Here is a 21,371-nt window from a genome sequence, read left to right on the forward strand (position 1 = left end):
GTGTTGGATTGCTGGAGATGTCGCAGTGCTCTTGTGTGGTCTGGCATTGTCATGTTGAAGGAGAGGGTGCTCGATTTGTGGAGGAACTCTGAATTCTAACATCAATTACAGCATGCTGTTTCTCATGCACCAACATTATGCTGTACCATACACTGCAGTTCAGTGCCCTCTAGTGTCAGAGGGCTGAAAGTATGTAACCATGAAGAATAAAGTATGTTAATAACATTTGTTTTATCTCAAAAACTTTAAGAATTTTCATATAACAAATTTGGAGGCCTTACTTTTCAGCACAACCTTTTTAGATTGTCTATATCAATTTAAAAAAGATGTTTTTTACATTTCCAACAGTTTTAATAATTGTTGAGTCCCCTTGTCGATATTTGACAGAAGAGGAATTTATACAGCCTCCCATCAAAATGGAAATTATGAAATGAGTAATGAAATAGGTTATTAAAGTTGAAGGACATGGAAGGAAAGTATTAATTAAGAAGGGGGTGAGGTATATTTTTAGCTTATTCTCAAAGTTTTTCAATTTGTACATTGAGCAACCAGTAAAGGAAGTCAAAGACATTTCGAAAGAGAATTCAAGCTTTTAGCAACTTTTAGTTTTGCCAAGACCCTGTAATTCTATCATAGATGGAAAAGGGCCTGGGAGAGTAGTTGAATTGAACATATAGTGTCTTGAAAAGAGGTTGCTGTAGTGGCGTAACAAGCTAGCTACGCCACACTGAAGTAGCCGAAAGGGCATGCGTCAACTCACGCCGTCTTGCGTTAAGTCTGAAACAGGATACTCTATGAATGCTATAAAGAAAAGAACGGAGCTTCTCGTATACTTAACTTTTATTCACTTCTGCGGTACATCGCTCTTGATAATACAAATGAGACTCTCTCCAGATATGGTTAATGGCGCCTTGCTAGGTCGTAGCCATGGACTTAGCTGAAGGCTATTCTAACTGTCTCTCGGCAAATGAGAGAAAGGCTTCGTACGTGTAGTCACTAGCAATGTCGTCCGTACAACTGGGGTGAGTGCTAGTACGTCTCTCGAGACCTGCCTTGTGGTGGCGCTCGGTCTGCGATCCTGACAGTGGCGACACGCGGGTCCGACATGTACTAATGGACTGCGGCCGATTTAAGCTACCACCTAGCAAGTGTGGTGTGTGGCGGTGACACCACATTCCTCCCCCGCAAATCAGCGAACGGTCGTGTGATAAGGCTTCCACCCGCCGTGGGGAGGACCCCATGTTGACGTATGCGATGGGGTGGGGAACGTAACAACAGGCGAGGCCGTGCCACCCGCACCCTGCCATTCGGTCCGAGGGGAGCTAGGAAACGCCTGAAAACCTAGTCCAGGGTGCACGTCAACATGCGGTGTATGTGCCCGTAATGAGACAGGAGGGGCCGAAGGGTCGACCTCCATGGCGTCGGGGGATCCTACGCGCGATGACGACATCTGGGCCGGAGCGGGCAAGAGTTCCATGGCGGAGGACAGCTGGTCACGGGAAGCGATCGGTGGCGCGTGACCCAGGGAGGCGCTGGGCGGCTGCAGCGAAGCGTCCAGTGCAGGCGGCGCCGGCGGGAGAACAGGCGGCGGCGGCGGCGGCATGTTGCCATGAGGCAATAGGGAAGGCAGCGTCGGTAACACCTGGGGATGAGGCGAGCCAGTAGATGGGTCCCCAGGGCGCTGACCGGACGGCACCGTCGCTGAAAGCAGACGGGGAGCGGCAGAACCCAGGCGACGGCAGAGACGCAGCTGATTGAGATGCCGACGCACCTCACCAGAGGCCCCCAAAACCAAGTACATCGCGCGGCCGAGGCAGCGAAGAATGCGCCCTGCGAGCCAACGCCGTGAACCTCGATAGGTGCGATAGAAGACAACGTCGCCAGGAGCAAAAGCAGGAGTCTGCCGCTGCACAGGAACCTGATGCGGCGGATGCAGCAAAGACATCAAGGTTCGATGAGGATGACCGTGGAGCAACTCAGCCGGCGAGCGACCATCGCGGGGCTGAGAGCGATACGAGGACAAAAAGAGCAATAACGCGTCCTCCCGAGAATGCGACTCTTTCAACTTCAACATCTGTGACTTGAAAGTCCGGACCAATCGTTCAGCGGCACCGTTTGACTGAGGCAAAAACGGCGCGGATGTCAGATGTTGAATACCATTGGCCTTGCAGAATGACTGAAATTCTGCGGACATGAATTGTGGGCCATTGTCGGAAACAATAGTCTGCGGAAGACCTTCAATGCAAAAAATAGCAGATAACGCTTGGATGGTGGCAGAAGACGTCGTGGAAGACATCCGGACAACAAAAGGAAAAGTACTGAAAGAATCGACCACAACCAACCATCGAGCATTCCAGAATGGACCAGTAAAATCTATGTGCAAGCGTTGCCAAGGGGAAGTGGCTTTTGGCCATGCAAAGAAGTTCCGCGGCGGTGCGGATTGTTGTTCGGCACACGCCATGCAAGATGAGCACATATTCGTAATCGCAGCATCGATTCCGAACCAAGTACAGTGCTGACGAGCAAGTTGTTTCGTGCGCACTATACCCCAATGTCCTTGGTGAAGGAGCCGTAAGACAGAGGACTGTAATAAACGCGGGACCACTACTCTGGACTGATCATTATCAGAACGCAACAACAAAACACCACGTCGTACAAAAAGTCTCTCCTTGTGAGCAAAAAATCGGCGAACCAACGGATCCTCGATCCATGACTTCGACAAGGGCCATTGCGTAGCAACAAAACGCAAAACAGTAGCAAGGACAGGGTCAGCAGCTGTGGCTGTAGCTACACGACGAAAATCAATCGGAAACGATTCGACCACGTCATCGGTTTCCGAATCAATGAACATGCAAGCAAGTTCGGAAGAATCAAATGCTTTATCCTCAGCAACAGGCAAACGGGACAATGCATCAGCGTTGCCGTGCTTAGCAGTGGACCGATACAAGATATCGTAGCGGTACTGCAAGAGAAAAATAGACCAGCGAATGAACTTCTGCGCTGTACGTGGAGGTACAGGCTTGTGCGGATGAAAAAGCGATGTCAAAGGTTTGTGGTCTGTGATGATGGTAAAGTGACGACCATACAAGAAATCGTGAAACTTCGTAACACCAAACACGAGAGCCAAAGCTTCTTTCTCTATTTGTGAATAATTCCGTTGCGCTGACGAGAGCAATTTGGACGCAAAGGCAATAGGGCGATCATGCGAACCATCTTTGTGCGCAAGCACAGCACCGATCCCGAAATCCGACGCATCTACCATCAACAAAAGGGGTTTCTGGGGATCGAATGGCGTAAGGCAAGTATTTGAAAGCAAAGCCGATTTCAACTGGCGAAAGGCGCGTTCGCATTCCGCCGTCCAGACGAACGGAACACCTTTACGGCATAAGCGATGAAGCGGAGCTGAAATGGAAGAGGCATTGCGCAGAAAGCGATGATAATAATTTATTTTACCCAGGACACTCTGTAGCTGCTTCACATTCTGTGGCGAAGGCAAGTCCTGTATGGCACGGAGGTGCTCTGGACTCGGATGTATGCCTTGGGCATTGATTACATGTCCCAAATATGGTAAGTCACGAGCAAAAAACACACATTTGTCCTTCCTCAAGCGAAGACCATTGTGTCGCAAGACCTGAAATAACGTTCGGAGATTTTGTAAATGTTCTGCAGCCGTCTTTCCGGAGATCACAATATCGTCCAGATAGTTTGCAGCAGTAGGGACCGACACACAAACAGTTTGTAAATATTGCTGAAACAATGCAGGGGCGGAAGCGCTTCCGAACGGCAGTCTTTTGAAGCGATACAACCCAAGATGCGTGTTAACCACCAAGACGCGCTGGGATTCTTCGTCCACAGGTATTTGCAAGTACGCATCTGCTAGGTCCAACTTTGAAAAATACGATCCCGGGCACAGTTTGTCAAAAAGATATTCCGGGTGGGGCAAAGGAAAAGTAGCAGTCACAAGTTGTGGATTCACAGTTGCCTTGAAGTCCATGCAAAGTCTCAAGTTTCCGGAAGGTTTTTTCAAAATAACTAAGGGTGAGGCCCAGAGAGAAGCCTGCACACGTTCAATGACACCTTGTGATTCTAAATCGTTTAATGTTCTGGCGACCTCATCACGCAATGCGTGGGGAACATTGCGCGCTCTGAAAAATTTCGGTTGCGCGTTCACTTTTAGTTCCAAATGAGCTTCATAGTTCTTAGCGCAACCAAGGCCCGGTGCAAAAATGTCTGCAAATTCTTCACATAGACTAGAAACACTGGTGGAAGGCACAGTCTCGTTCACTGATAGGACCTGATTTACGATTGACAAGTTAAACAACTGAAATAAATCTAAACCAAACAAGTTCACTGCAGAAGAAGAACGAAGAATGTAAAAAGACACAAATTTTGTTTGTCCCTTGTATGTGGCAAGAAGAGTGCACTGTCCTAATACAGGGATAGCTTGTCCGGAATAACTATTTAACTTAACATTTGCGGCACGCAACGGAGGTTTGCCCAGTTGTTTGTACGTGTCGTGATTGATCAATGAAACTGCAGCTCCGGTATCGAGCTGGAACGGTATCACTTGTCCGGCAAAGTCCAAATCTACAAAAAGTTTATTGTCCTGCTGACGACAAGAGCGACTGTTTTGTGCAACGTGAACAGACACTGGTACAGAATCACGTGCGACGTGACGGGATTTGCGTCGACGTCGACGCACACTTTTTGTGGGACGAACACAGTCACTGTTAGCGAGAGGAACACTGGGCGGAGTGGCACTAACTACATGAATGTCCATGGGCGAAGGTTCCCGAGCCTGTGTGTCCTTGATTCGATTCCGGCGCGAAGCAAAGGGCCTGGAATGGTTGTGATTGTCTGATCTGAGCTTTTTCTGGCAAACACTTTGAACATGTCCTGTCTTATGACAGTAAAAGCAAATAGCTTGGCGTGACGGGCAATTGTCACGCGAATGTCTAGTTGCACACCGCGGGCATGATTTCACTGCATTTGCTTGCTTGCGCGGGACACGTGGCGGTGCGGACGTGCGCGAGGGCAGGTTAGCGTTCCGTGCAGCGGGCCCGGCGGGCCGGTTAATGTGACACACGGCTGGCGAAGTTGCAAATGATTCCTGAGCAAAGTCAAGTGTGTCTTGCCTATCCAATATGTCTATCACTTGTTGAAGGGAGGGATTAACTAGTTTCAAAATCTGTTCCCGTATGCAAACATCAGAAACGTTCTGTGCTATTGCATCACGCACCATAGTATCTGAATAAGGGAGTCCACAGTCACATTCAAATGCACAATCCCTAGTAAGTCCTTGCAAAGTTGCAACCCACTCCCTATTAGTCTGACCGGCCGTACGTTTTGTACGAAAGAACGCATACCTTTTTGCAACGACATTTACTGTTTCCTTGAAATAGGCATCTAAAGCAGACAAAATTTCTTCGTATGACAGAGTTGATACGTCGCATCGGGGAAACAATTTCACTATCACACGGTAGGTGGACACACCTACACACGAAAGCAAAAACGGCTGCCGCTCATTACCTTGAATTCTGTAGGTGGCGAGATGAAATCCAAATTGTCGCGACCATTCCGTCCATGACTCCTCGTCCACTTTATACGGACGAAACGGTGGTGCAACTGCGTGTTGTGGCTGCGGTAGCGATGAAGCGGCGGCCGCCGCAACGGTTTGCAGCGCACGTTGACCCTGGACGAGCTGTCCAAGGGCATCCAATAACGCCTGCGTCTGCTGATTCTGCAAGCGATAAAATTCGGACAGTACATCTGGAGAATGTGGCGAAGCCATGACACAAGCAAATTAGAGCAAAGTAGAAAGAACACGTTTACACTCGTCGCCAATGTAGTGGCGTAACAAGCTAGCTACGCCACACTGAAGTAGCCAAAAGGGCACGCGTCAACTCACGCCGTCTTGTGTTAAGTCTGAAACAGGATACTCTATGAATGCTATAAAGAAAAGAACGGAGCTTCTCGTATACTTAACTTTTATTCACTTCTGTGGTACATCGCTCTTGATAATACAAGTGAGACTCTCTCCAGATGGCGCCTTGCTAGGTCGTAGCCATGGACTTAGCTGAAGGCTATTCTAACTGTCTCTCGGCAAATGAGAGAAAGGCTTCGTACGTGTAGTCGCTAGCAATGTCGTCCGTACAACTGGGGCGAGTGCTAGTACGTCTCTCGAGACCTGCCTTGTGGTGGCGCTCGGTCTGCGATCCTGACAGTGGCGACACGCGGGTCCGACATGTACTAATGGACTGCGGCCGATTTAAGCTACCACCTAGCAAGTGTGGTGTCTGGCGGTGACACCACAGTTGCAAAGTGAACCTCCACAAAAGTAAAGCAAGAGCAATAACATGTATTCAGATTAAATGAGTTGAGGCTGTTGAAATTAGTCAAGAAGTGAGACACTGAAAGTATTAGATGGTTTTGTTATTTTGGCAGCAAAATAACTTACAATGGCTGAAGTAGAGAGGATGTGAAGTGCAGACTGGCAGGAGCAAGAAGAGCAGTTTGAAAAAAGAGAAATCTACTAATATCAAATATAAATTTAAATGTCAGGAAGTCTTTTCTGAAGGTATTTGTCTGCATTTTAACCCCTCGTGGAAGTGAAACATAAATGATTAATGGTTCAGACAAGAAGAAGGTAGATGCTTTTGAAATGTGCTTCAACAGGAGAATGGTGAAGATTAGATTGGTATATTGGGTAACTAGTGAGGTACTGAATCAGACTGAGGAAAAGAGAAATTTATGGCACAACTTGATTAAATAAGGGAACCATTGATAGCACACATCCGGAGGCATCAAGGAATCATTAGTTTAGTGATGGAGGTAAGTGTGTTGGATGAAAATGTAGAGAGAGAGAGAGACCAAGACTTGACTGTGCTAAAAAGGTTCAAATGAATGTAGAGAGAGAGAGAGAGAGAGAGAGAGAGAGAGAGAGAGAGAGACCAAGACTTGACTGTGGTAAAAAGGTTCAAATGGATGTGGTTATGCAGTGATGAAGAGGCTTGTGAAAGTGAAGGCTAGTGTGGAGAACTGCATGAAATCAGTGCTTGGACTGAAGATGTCAGCAACATATTAACCAAATTTGTTTGCATTATGAGGCCTGCTGTGCTGCAGAACAAGCTTCCATTGCTAGTAGATGAAACCAAAGTATTCTTAACCGCAGATAACCTCCATTTACTGCCTGAAATTTCACATACTAATTGTCAGTAGTGTTTACTGTTATTAAAAACTTATGAAGTCACTTTTATAATTAATTCCTCTGTATTTTGTGACTCTTTGGTTCAAGAGGGAGGAGAAGGGTGACCTGTTACACTACAAACCCAAATGTCTGTGGGTCAATCCTCAACAGATCCTGGCTTTTTTGCCCGTGACATCATTTCTTTCACATCTGGCAGTGATAATTTAAAGTGAACATACCAAGTTGCACAGTGGTTCTGAGTTCTTGTTAAACATTAGGTCGCTCTAAAGTGATGGGGAAAATCTGTGCAGAGATCAGAGGAAAGCGAGAACGTACTACCTCCACTAAGTCCACTTGCCTACAAAAGCAGTTTGGTGTTCAAAATAGTCTTCAAGCTGATAATAGCTTTATCTTACCACATTATTATTTGAAGTCTAGTGTCATTGTATCAACAACCTTTCATCATATGCAATGTGTAAATTATTGTGTAATATGTAGATTAAAGAGTCACACTGCTCTGGATCTGTTGCCATTTACTACAGAAGCTTAATGAGTGTGGGTCTTCAAGTGGACATCAGTTTTTATATAATAAAAAAGCAGTTAGTTTTATGGATAAAAGAAAGGAGTTTGTAGATAAATTGAAGGTGTTGGAGGTCATGATAGAAATGCATAGGTGGAGGATATCTGAGAATAGAAATAACTGGGCAGCCAGGATGATTATTCCACCTCTGTAGCTGAGTGTTCAGGATGGCAGGCTGCCATGCGGAGAACTATGTTCAGTTCTCGGTTCTGCCAGGGTTTTTTCCTTGGTGGGAAGACTGGGATGTGGTCAGCCTCATGGTGCCAATCGAGGAGCTACTGGAATGAGAAGTAGCAGCTCCAAGACCTGCAAAGCCAACAGTGGTCAGGGGAACTACTAACCACATGGCCTCCATACTGCATCCAAATATTGACATTGGCTGATGACATGGTGGTCTGTTGGTCCTGGTTGGCCCATCTCAGGCCAGAATGGCAGAGATTTGCTTGCAAGATGAAATGCTGATGTAATTAGGAAATATAAAAAAATACTGTATTTTCTGTAGTTCTTCATTTGTATATCAGGCAAGAAGCTTACTCTAAGACATTGTTCCTTGGTAAGTACCAGATAAACTGTGTGCATTGTATGAGGCTCTTTTTCTCACTGACACTGTAAAAATCATGCAATCATGTTCATTTAATGATGTTACTCCTGAACAGTTGGTTTTCAGTTTTGGAATTTAACTTTCTTTGTGATTCTTTCTTGTTTTGTTATTGTTGTAGTGTCACTTTAAATATATTCAGTGTTAAAACTAAATGTTACATGGCATTCAGTTTAACTAATATGCTAATGGCTAAAGAATGGGACACAGTCACACTTTATTTGTATAACCTTGTTGGGAAGGGTTGACTAAGTAAGAGATATTAGTCAGACTTTGGCACTCTGACTTTTAGCACATGATGTTATATTTGTGTTATATTACTTGCTGTGCTCAGAGGTCAAACTGCACCAAGTAACATGGAACATTAAATGTTTGGATTGTGATGCTTTACTAGTTGACTATGCAGGACTTCAGTGTTACCAAATAACCAAGGAGCCTACAATATATGGCAAGAGTTCATGAACATACTGATTGCTCACAGCTGTCTATTGCAAATCTGTCCCTATACATACAGTCTGGCTGAGAAGAGCTCCAGTCCATTGCTGACTACTGAACTATGTTAAATGCAGAACAGTGAAGATGATGTCTCATGTCAAAACTAACACCATGACCCCATGAAGAATATAGAAAGACACAAAACAGGCAAAATAAGTACACACTGCCAGTATCAGGCACTTGTCATTCCATATGTTGTGGAAGAAGTTCTGTAGTTTGCATGTCTGAAAGAAAAACGTTTTTGGATCTTAGCTAACAGCCATTGAATTTTTTTTTAGCATCAGTGAATCCCTAGCTGCAATGAGCCTATTATGTGGCAGAAATCCAATGCCTCATATCCATCACTGGCATTTTCCACTAAGAATACATCACAACAGACAGAACAAGAAATAATAATAATTGCACAGTCGCCCTGTGATTACCAGTCATCAGCATATTACCCATGGTATCAAAATCCTTAGAAGATACTGTTCATGCTCAGATGGTTGTATACATATTCAACCTATGTGAGAAATATCAGTCCTGTTTTCATAAACGCTGTGATACAAACACTGCATGAATTGAAATATCTGATGTAGTTAAAAATGCCATAGATAACTGTGAGGCCACAGTATGGACATTTTTAGACTTCGACTGGTTTCACAAGTAGTCCTGCCTTTGATGGGATAGCCAGTCATGTGATTTACAATCCAAGCTGCAACCACTGTGCTGCATTCTATGTGGGCGTGACAACCAACAAGCTGTCTGTCCACGTGAATGGCCCCCGACAAATGTGGCCAAGAAACAAGTGGACCACCCTGTTGCTGAGCACGCTGTCCAACATGACATCCATTATTTTAATGACTGCTTCACAGCCTGTGCCATATGGATCCTTCCCATCGACACCAGCTTTTCTGAGTTGCGCATGGGAACTTTCCCTGTAGTATATCCTAGGTTCCCGTAACCCTCCTGGCCTCAACCTTTGTTAGTCGTTTTCCTCACCCATCCAGCCCCTTCCCTGTTCCATCCCAGCACTACACAGCCCTCATTCCACCATCACACGCAGTCTTTTTACTTCTCACCTTTTCCGCTACCTTTCCACTGCCCCCCATCTAACCTACCGACTGCACACACCTACCCTAACCTCTCTCCACCTCATCTCTGCAGGCTCCCCAGCAGCATTTCACTGTCCCCTACCCCTATCCTAGCATCCCTCTCCCTCTCCTTCCCCACCCCGCCGGCCGCGGTGGTCTAGCGGTTCTAGGCGCTCAGTCCGGAGCCGCGCGACTGCTACGGTCGCAGGTTCGAATCCTGCCTCGGGCATGGATGTGTGTGATGTCCTTAGGTTAGTTAGGTTTAAGTAGTTCTAAGTTCTAGGGGACTGATGACCATAGATATTAAGTCCCATAGTGCTCAGAGCCATTTTTAGCCTTCCCCACCCCATCCTCCTCCGTACCCCCAACCCGTCACCACTCCCATCATGCACTTGTGCTGCTGCTTGCAGTGTGGCTTCAGTTGCCAGAGACTGTAGTCGTGTGTGCGAGTTGTGCTTGCGTGAGCGTGTGTATACGTGTGTGTGTGTGTGTGTGTGTGTGTGTGTGTGTGTGTGTGTGTGTTTGTTTGTTGTCTATTGTTGATGAAGGCCTTACTGGCTGAAAGCTTATTTGTGACAGTCTTCTTGTTGTGCCTATCTACAACTCAGCATCTCCGCTATACGGTGAGTAACGACTTTCCCTTTCATAAAATGTTCTGCAGACCTATATTAGGGACTTGTTATTGAGCTCCCTGAATATTTTTAATATGAAATATTGTTGAAGAAGCATCAAGCAGCGTAGTTCTTCATCCTACATTTATCCTGCATTGTCTATGATGATAGAAAATGAAAAATTTCCACTCTTGCTGAGGCGTACTGATAGTTTGAACAGAAAGGGAACAAATGACAGAGTTGGCTGAAGTACCATGCACTACAACCATTAATGAGTCTTGCAAAGTATAAATGTAGATGTGTGTGAAATAAAATTTGTAAATACTTTAGGAGTAAAGGATACCATTCACCAGAAAGTAGAAGCATCAACTCATCGACAGGTGCACACACACACGGAAAGAAAGGAAACTTGCTCGCTTTCAGAGTAATCCTTTTTCAACGATGCTCGCTTTCAGTGTAATGTCTTTTCAAGGAGTGTGTGCCCACGCCAATAGCCCCACCCCCCTGCCTACACACACACACACACACACACACACACACACACACACACACACACACACACACACCTAAACGGCACTGGCTGGACACAAATTGTCAGTGCTCCATTTCAGCAAGTGGACTAGGTTGGGATAGATGTCGTGGCGAGTGTGCTGAGTAGAGGGTGAGAGAGAGGCAGGAAGCTGGGGGAAGGGATTGGTGTGCATGGGTAGTGGCAGGGAGGGAAGCAGCCAATTTTACAGCTAGGAACAAGGAAGGAAGGTTTGGCAGGTGCATGAGCTAGGCATGTTATGTACGGGTATTGGAGTTGGTGGGGAGTGGTGCTTGCTGAAGATGATGTGGGTACGTGAATTGGGAGGGGGCGACAGGATGGAGGAAGGGGAAACTGTTAAGTGGAGGGTGTGGGGCTATGGGTTAGGAGAGATTGATGCCAGGATGATTATGGGAGCGAAGAATGTGTTGCAAGGTAACTCTTGTCTGTGTAGTTCAGAGCATCTGGTATTTGAGGGAGGGATGCAGATGGCTTGGCATGTGAAGCAGCCATTGAAACTGAACATGTTTTGCTCTGCTGCATGTTGTACCACCGCGTAGTCAACTTTGTACAGCTGTTTGGTAGTCTTACCAACATGAATAGCTGTGCAGCGTTTGCAGCAGAGTTGGTATATGACATGGCTGCTTTCACATATGGCACAGCCTCTGCTAGGATGTCACTGATTTCAGGGTATGATGAGAGATAATCAAAGCCCTGATGAAAGAAATGGTTCAGTTGTTCGAGTCCAGAGTGGTATTTGGTGATAAAGGGGAGAGGGGGGGGGGGTGTTTGCTCCATTGTAGCTGATTCTTTGGGTAGGCAGGAGGACTGGGAGTGTGTGAAGATTGTTGTTGTTGTTGTTGTTGCAGTCTTCAGTCCAGAGTTGATGCAGCTCTCCATGCTACTCTATCCTGTGCAAGCTTCATCATCTCCCGGTACCTACTGCAACCTACATCCTTCTGAATCTGCTTAGTGTATTCATCTCTTGGTCTCCCTCTATGATTTTTACCCTCCACACTGCCCTTCAATACTAAATTGGCGATCCCTTGATGCATCACAACAAGTCCTACCAATCGATCCCTACTTCTAGTCAAGTTGTGCCACAAATTTCTCTTCTCTCCAATTTTGTTCAGTACCTCCTCATTAATTACATGATCTACCCATCTGATTGTCAGCATTCTTTTGTAGCAACACGTTTCGAAAGCTTCTATTCTCTTCTTGTCTAAACAATTTATCATCCATGTTTCACTTTCATAAATGGCTACACTCCAATACAAATACTTTCAGAAACGGCTTCCTGACACTTAAATCTATACTCGATGTTAACAAATTTCTCTTCTTCAGAAACACTTTCCTTGCCATTGCCAGTCTACATTTTATATCCTCTCTACTTCGACCATCATCAGTTATTTTGCTCCCCAAATAGCAAAACTCCTTTACTACTTTAAGTGTCTCATTTCCTAATCTAATTCCCTCAGCATCACCCGATGTAATTCGACTACATTCCATTATCCTCGTTTTGCTTTTGTTGATGTTCATCTTATATCCTCCTTTCAAGACACTGTCCATTCTGTTCAGCTGCTCTTCCAGGTCGGTTGCTGTCTCTGACAGAATTACAATGTCATCAGCAAATCTCAAAATTTTTACTTCTTCTCCCTGATGTTTAATTTCTACTCCAACTTTTTCTTTGCTTTTTTTTTACTGCTAGCTCAATGTACAGATTGAATAACATTGGGGAGAGGCTACAATCCTGTCTCACTCCCATCTCAGCCACTGCTTCCCTTTCATGCCCCTCAACTCTTATAACGTCCCTCTGGTTTCTATACAAGTGGTAAATAGCCTTTCGCTCCCTGTATTTTACCCCTGCCACCTTCAGAATTGGAAAAAGAGTATTCCTGTCAACACTGTCAAAAGCTTTTTCTAAGTCTACAAATGCTAGAAATGTAGATTTTACTTTCTTTAATCTATCTTCTAAGGTAAGTCATAGGGTCAGTATTGCCCCACATGTTCCAATATTTGTACAGAATCCAACCTAATCTTCCCCGAGGTCAGCTTCTACCAGTTTTTCCATTCGTCTGTAAAGAATTCATGTTAGTATTTTGTAGCCTTGACTTATTAAATTGATAGTTCGTTAATTTTCACATCTGACAACACCTGATTTCTTTGAGATTGGAATTATTATATTCTTCTTGAAGTCTGAGGGTATTTCGCCTGTCTCATACGTCTTGCTCACCAGATGGTAGAGTTTTGTCAGGGCTGGCTCTCCCAAGGCTATCAGCAGTTCTAACGGAATGTTGTCTACTCCCGGGGACTTGTTTTGACTTAGGTCTTTTAGTGTCCTGTCAAATTCTTCATGCAATATCTTATCTCCCATTTCATCTACATCCTGTTCCATTTTCATAATACTGCCCTCAAGTACATCGCCCTTGTATAGACCGTCTATATACTCCTTCCACCTTTCTCCTTTCCCTTCTCTGCTTAGAACTGGTTTTCCACCTGAGCTCTTGATATTCATTGATATTCCCTTTTCTCCATAGGTCTCTTTAATTTTCCTGTAGGCAGTAACTATCTTGCCCCTAGTGATATACACCTTTACATCCATACGTTTGTCCTCTAGCCATCCCTGCTTAGCCCTTGTGCACTTCCTGTCGATTTCATTTTTGAGACGTTTGTATTCCTTTTTGCCTGCTTCATTTACTGCATTTTTGTATTTTCTCCTTTCATCAATTAAATTCAATATCTCGTCTGTTACCCAAGGATTTCTACTAGCCCTCGTCTTTTTACCCACTTGATCCTCTGCTGCGTTCACTATTTCATCTCTCAAAGCTACTCATTCTTCTTCTATTGTATTTCTTTCCCCCATTCCTGTCAATTGTTCCCGTGTGCCTTCCCGGAAACTCTTTACAACCTCTGGTTCATTCAGTTTATCCTGGTCCCATCTCCTTAAATTCCCACCTTTTTGCAGTTTCTTCAGTTTTAATCTACAGTTCATAACCAATAGATTGTGGTCAGAGTCCACATGTGCCCCTGGAAATGTCTTACATTTTAAAGCCTGGTTCCTAAATCTCTGTCTTACCATTATATAATCTATCTGAAACCTTCCAGTATCTCCAGGTCTCTTCCATGTATACAAACGTCTTTCAAGATTCTTGAACCAAGTGTTAGCTATGATTAAGTTATGCTCTGTGCAAAATTCTACCAGGCGGCTTCCTCTTTCATTTCTTACCCCCCCAATCCATATTCACCTACTACGTTTCCTTCTCTTGCTTTTCCTACTGTCGAATTCAAGTCACCCATGACTATTAAATTTTCTTCTCCCTTCACTGTCTGAGTAATTTCTTTTATCTCATCATACATGTCATCAATCTGTTTGTCATCTGCAGAGCTAGTTGGCATATAAACTTGTACTACTGTGGTAGGCATGGGCTTCGTGTCTATCTTGGTCACAATAATGCGTTCACCATGCTGTTTGTAGTAGCTTGCCTGCACCCCCCCCCCCCCTTTTTTGTTAGTAAAAAACCTACTCCTGCATTACCCCTATTTGATTTTGTATTTATAACCTGTATCCACCTGACCAAAAGTCATGTTGCTTCTGCCACCAAACTTCACTAATTCCCGCTATATCTCACTTTAACCTATCCATTTCCCTTTTTAAATTTTCTAACCTACCTGCCCGATTAAGAGATCTGAAATTCCACGCTCTGATCTGTAGAACGCCAGTTTTCTTCCTCCTAGTAACAACGTACTGAGTAGTTCCTGCCCGAAGACCTGAATGGGGGACTATTTTACCTCTGGAATATTTTACCCAAGAGGACGCCGTCATCATTTATCCATACAGTAAAGCTGCACGCCCTCAGGAAAAATTATGGCTGTAGTTTCCCCTTGCTTTCAGCCGTTCGCAGTACCAGCACAGCAAGGCCGTTTTAGTTAGTGTTACAAGGCCAGATCAGTCAGTCATCCAGACTTGCCCCTGCAACTACTGAAAGGGCTGCTGCCCCTCTTCAGGAACCACACATTTGTCTGGCCTCTCAACAGATACCCCTCCATTGTGGTTGCACCTACAGTACAGCTATCTGTATCGCTGAGGCATGCCAGCCTCCACACCAACGGCAAGGTCCATGCTTCATTGGGGAGGTGTGCCAAGATATGGCATGGAAAATCTGTTTGTGGAGTAGGTTTGGTGCAGAAGGGGATGGTAACTGCTAAAATACAGGTAGTATTGGTGGTTAATGGGTTTAATGTGGACAGTTCTTTAAACATGTTATTCATTCTTAAGTGTTTATTCATTTGTTCAATATTTTTGTGTTAGATAAAAAACATAATACTGTCTGTTCATTTTGGCTAGCCATTAATTTTATTCAAGTACACAAAAGGCAAAGTGACAAAATATTAACCTTGAACATTTGAGAATACTGATAATAGACAGTAGCCTGTTATTATGATGTGTGCATTAATGTTCAATATTTTTGGCTTAACACAAACATATTTTGTACTAACAAGTGAGTGAGTGTCTGATATTTGAAAAAAATTTCACAGATGACAACCCATCAACTCAAAATCGTGCAATGTTCACAAATCTTGTGCATCTCTTTGCTGAATTGATCAGGCATGATATCTTCTCACATGATGTATACCTGTGCACACTGATTTCTCGTGGTGACCTGAATACTAGTGGTCCAGGCACTCACCCTCCTGGTACTCCACATCCTACAAGCAACAAACCAGCCACTCCAGCAGATGGTCGTACAGGACATCCAAATTCAATGCTTCAAGATGATGAAAGCTCTACATATGCCCCACCTGTGAGTAATGGTAGTGTTGATACCTAGCCATTATTTTGTAGAAAATAAGTTCCTAAATGAAATAATTGCAGGCTTCCTGGACAGTGGATTTTGAAGCATCATCAAAAGTAGAATCCATGCACTTTGTTCTACATGCAAATACTTGGTTTTATACATCCTTAAATTACACATACTGGTTTTAGACTTGATTCCCAAGGTGTGTGTGTGTGTGTGTGTGTGTGTGTGTGTGTGTGTGTGTGTGTGTGTTGGGGTGATGTCATACAAATAAAAATGTGGGGTCAAATGCCAAGTCAGTTGTTAGTGTTCTATATAATTTCTTTGTTGTGTTTAGTATATACACTCCTGGAAATTGAAATAAGAACACCGTGAATTCATTGTCCCAGGAAGGGGAAACTTTATTGGCACATTCCTGGGGTCAGATACATCACATGATCACACTGACAGAACCACAGGCACATAGACACAGGCAACAGAGCATGCACAATGTCGGCACTAGTACAGTGTACATCCACCTTTCGCAGCAATGCAGGCTGCTATTCTCCCATGGAGACGATCGTAGAGATGCTGGATGTAGTCCTGTGGAATGGCTTGCCATGCCATTTCCACCTGGCGCCTCAGTTGGACCAGCGTTCGTGCTGGACGTGCAGACCGCGTGAGACGACGCTTCATCCAGTCCCAAACATGCTCAATGGGGGACAGATCCGGAGATCTTGCTGGCCAGGGTAGTTGACTTACACCTTCTAGAGCACGTTGGGTGGCACGGGATACATGCGGACGTGCATTGTCCTGTTGGAACAGCAAGTTCCCTTGCCGGTCTAGGAATGGTAGAACGATGGGTTCGATGACGGTTTGGATGTACCGTGCACTATTCAGTGTCCCCTCGACGATCACCAGTGGTGTACGGCCAGTGTAGGAGATCGCTCCCCACACCATGATGCCGGGTGTTGGCCCTGTGTGCCTCGGTCGTATGCAGTCCTGATTGCGGCGCTCACCTGCACGGCGCCAAACACGCATACGACCATCATTGGCACCAAGGCAGAAGCGACTCTCATCGCTGAAGACGACACGTCTCCATTCGTCCCTCCATTCACGCCTGTTGCGACACCACTGGAGGCGGGCTGCACGATGTTGGGGCGTGAGCGGAAGACGGCCTAACGGTGTGCGGGACCGTAGCCCAGCTTCATGGAGACGGTTGCGAATGGTCCTCGCCGATACCCCAGGAGCAACAGTGTCCCTAATTTGCTGGGAAGTGGCGGTGCGGTCCCCTACGGCACTGCGTAGGATCCTACGGCCTTGGCGTGCATCCGTGCGTCGCTGCGGTCCGGTCCCAGGTCGACGGGCACGTGCACCTTCCGCCGACCACTGGCGACAACATCGATGTACTGTGGAGACCTCACGCCCCACGTGTTGAGCAATTCGGCGGTACGTCCACCCGGCCTCCCGCATGCCCACTATACGCCCTCGCTCAAAGTCCGTCAACTGCACATACGGTTCATGTCCACGCTGTCGCGGCATGCTACCAGTGTTAAAGACTGCGATGGAGCTCCGTATGCCACGGCAAACTGGCTGACACTGACGGCGGCGGTGCACAAATGCTGAGCAGCTAGCGCCATTCGACGGCCAACACCGCGGTTCCTGGTGTGTCCGCTGTGCCGTGCGTGTGATCATTGCTTGTACAGCCCTCTCGCAGTGTCCGGAGCAAGTATGGTGGGTCTGACACACCGGTATCAATGTGTTCTTTTTTCCATTTCCAGGAGTGTAATTTTGAAAATTGATGTTGCATAACAGTTATCTGTCCTGCCTGCTTTTTTAAAGCTTCTACTTAAACAAACATGTAAGACGTAAGGAAATAAAAATTAATTTAAGTATCCTGATAGCAAGTTCACTTCTTTCTACAAGTTATATAGTGCAGTGAAACCTAACTAATTTGTTCTAATTGAGGCGAGTTCCAAAAATTTGTTCTAAAATAGTTATGTCTCTGGAGCTATAATTAGAAATATAACCTCCAGCTTATTATGGTGATTAAACAAAAACAGGATGTACTGTGATGTTCTATGAAATACCGTACAGTGTAATTTAAAAGCAACTAATGCAGTGATACTACAATAATGAACAATCAGATTAAACAGATGAAAGTTACAATACAAATTCTATGATTACATTAAAGAAGCCTCACATATACACTGTTACACATATGCATTACAGTACTTTACCAGTTATCTGCTGCTGTCATCTTGAAGTTATTTGCTGCTGTCATCTTGATCTACAATGATACAGTCCACAACAGCCAAGGAGGCACTGTTATCTGATGCTGAAGCTCTGGCAATATTTTCATCATTAATCTCTGTTGATAATGGCATAAAGAAGGAACTTATTTGTGGCTGAGACTCTGTTGTGCACTGTTCTTTTATCACTTCTTGTCATATGTCATTTCATGTAAGGTAATACCTTCGATAATTTGGATTAATGTCAGTAAAGGTGATAAGTCTGTCAAAACAGAAATTCCCTCTTCTAAAACAGTTTTTACTTATGTATGAAATACAATGCCCATTCTTTGACTTTCTCCCTTATGCTTTTGTGTTAGATAATTTGCACCAATTACAAAATCTGTGCACCCATCTACAAATCCTCATAGCATTTTTGGGCTAAATCTGAGGAACTACTGCAGGAATTTTGATAGTTTTTGCTAATATGTAGAGTGATTTATGAGGAAGCTTGTGTTTATGATTTGTAAATATTTTGTACAAATTAACTGAATTATGGTGATAGTTAACTGCTGCTGTGGACGTGATGTCATTGCCATCTAGTGGTGAATGGCAGAACTCGCATCACGGGTTTTTGCTGTGCAATCGAGAGCATCCATTTCATCTTCACTGCTTCCTGCAGTAGCACTAGTACTCAACTCAGTCTCAGATGCTACTTGACATTTGTGTGACCTGTTGTTGTTTTCCATTTGGGGTTTGTACATTTTGTGTTGCCTATGCAGCTTCATGGATGAAGTCAATGTTGTTCAGTACAGTCATGAAGTGACATCTAATTGAAAGACTTGCACTAGGCCATTGACCCACACAAAACTGTTATTAGCAGAGGCTGTACAAATCTTCTTCTGGTAGATATTTTACAAATTATAGTCTGCTGCTGTGTTTTTTGGTTTATACTTGAAGGTTAATCCCAGGAACTACTGTAGGGATTTCAATACAGTTTTTACTATTATGTAGACCGATTTAAGGTGGACGATAGCCTGCAGCTTCCATCATTGTCATGAGATGTCACTTTGAACACCAATTAAATACAGAACATACAACATTTGTGCCTCCTGAGAATTTTCCTTGTGTGTGTTGTGTTATTTGAAAGAGATATTCAGTTGCCTAACGTTCTTTCCTGAAATTCAATCATAATTCTATACAGTGCCCTGTAAATAAAGTTACCACCATGTGAAACAAGTCATGCAGCCATAAGTACTTAGTGCTATCAGTGCGAAGCCAGGGCGGATTTCTAGTTGATGTAGAATAATTACTGTAACTTAGATGCGAATTACTTGGCTGAAGGCATTGCTAGAGAAGATATTTTAAGTTTTAGTAAGTCTTAGTATTTGCATTTTATTATTGTTTAATTACTCATAGTTATTAAGAGTTTTTTGCTGTAGGACCACGGTCGCAATACTGATTATGATGACAGGAAGATAGATGATGAACTGGATAAGCTGTTGCAGCACATAAAAGAAGAGCAGCAGAATTCTTTGGTAATAATTAAATTCTTGTATGATGCCTTTATCACTTCTTTTAAGTAGCTAATTTAATAAAACTGATTTAAAATTATTTACTTACAGGATGCACCAGATTCGCCGAAAGATGATGGAGTTCCTCACCTTGTAGTGCCTCCACCTATGTCATCCGTAACTCATACAGAAGCTACAGATGTGGGTGGTATAGAATCTCAATCTCGTCATCTTTTGTATACTACTCACTTTCCTCTACCTCAGGTAATATCTGTGTTTCAATATATTTACAATCTGCATTTGTTGACAATCTATGATGGTATACTTCATAAAATTTGTGCATGAATTCAGTATGAGAATGTGTTACTTTACAGTATAACCTTTTATAAAATCTGGCAATTTATATTTAACCTCTTCATTGATGTTTTGTCCCCACACAAGAGTTAAAATTTACCACCAGTTTAGTTGAAGAAATTTATTTGTTTATTTATTTATTATCCTTTTTTTTTTGCATATAGTCACCAACTGGTGGCTGTTGCAAACGCCGTAGCATTTTTATACAATTTGTATTCACATGTACAAGAAGCTGCTTACAGGTGATACACTTGGCAATGTATGGTACAATACTTCATAATGCAACATACAGTTGTTACATAGTATAGGCATTTGAATTTACAGCATGTTGCTACAAAAATAACATCTATTACAATCACCTCAGAATAGTACATCGTATAGATAGAAGAGTTAGGCCTACATTTAAGAATAGCTACATTTTAATATCAGTATTCATTCAGTGAGTACAAACATTTGAGAGTTAGGAATGATTTTAATTCCCTTTTGAATATATTGAAAGGGGGATTGGGCATTATTCAGAAAGTTATTCTTTCCGCAGTGCTACTTGCCTTACAATAATTTTAGCTTCAGCTATTTGACACCAGAATCCTTTTTTTGTCCAGAATAAATTTCTTATGCCTTCCCTTTCGGGCAAGTTCTACGGAAAACTGGCAATGCAATAAAAGAGGCCTTCAATCTCATAAGACATTTAAACCACATATGTAAATTCCTTTTTATGAAGTTTAGACTTTAGTAAGTCATGTCTCAGTTCATAGAAAAAACATCTGAGTTAAAAAGTTTAGTTTTTGTTGATTTTCATGTTCCACTAAATATTTACATACTTCCAACACTTTGTTTTCTGTAATTCTGCATGATCCATTTTATTGGTTGAGTGGAGATTGATTTCACGGCTATTGTTAATATCTTGTTCATGTAGATTTACATACAGATGTTTGGACCATATGGTTGCAGTTCTGAAATTTTGGCTTCATTTCCATATGAATTGTGTTATCTTGAAATAATATGGATCAATATACATGTGGATCATTGGGTGGAGCAAATGGGTGTGGTTGGATGGTATATCTCTAAGACTCAGCAAAGGAGAAGATACTACTAAGACTCATCTCACCATCTATCATCAGATGTTTTGGAACGTGAAAAATCTAATAAAAATGAAAAACTTTTTACTTCCTGAGGGAAGAAACCGATGAATTAATCATTCATCAAATGCAGAGGTACCCTTTCTTTCTTGCCTCCTCCTCCTCCTCCTCCTCCTACTACTACTGTTGCTGCTACAGTACCGTTCTTCCCTTTCCGTGCAGCCTTTATTGTGGACTCCACATGTGTAAGACCTTGATATTATGAAACCACGAGTACAGTTTAGCATCCTTTTGGGTACAGTATTTCATCTGAATGTCAGTTAAAAGGGTTTCACCAGCACAGCAT

General features: G+C 43.7%; 1 protein-coding gene across 1 annotated transcript in view; it reads left to right on the plus strand.

Annotated features, from left to right (window-relative positions):
* LOC126237131 (mediator of RNA polymerase II transcription subunit 12) overlaps nt 1-21,371 on the plus strand; it is a 400,411-nt gene that overhangs the window by 91,281 nt on the left and 287,759 nt on the right. Inside the window, exons 12-14 of the mRNA XM_049946952.1 lie at nt 15,609-15,874; nt 19,521-19,616; nt 19,704-19,856. Coding sequence (XP_049802909.1) covers nt 15,609-15,874; nt 19,521-19,616; nt 19,704-19,856 — 515 coding nt within the window. The remainder of the gene's footprint in view (nt 1-15,608; nt 15,875-19,520; nt 19,617-19,703; nt 19,857-21,371) is intronic.

Source organism: Schistocerca nitens, chromosome 2 (assembly GCF_023898315.1).
Source record: "Schistocerca nitens isolate TAMUIC-IGC-003100 chromosome 2, iqSchNite1.1, whole genome shotgun sequence".
Classification (NCBI taxonomy): domain Eukaryota; kingdom Metazoa; phylum Arthropoda; class Insecta; order Orthoptera; family Acrididae; genus Schistocerca; species Schistocerca nitens.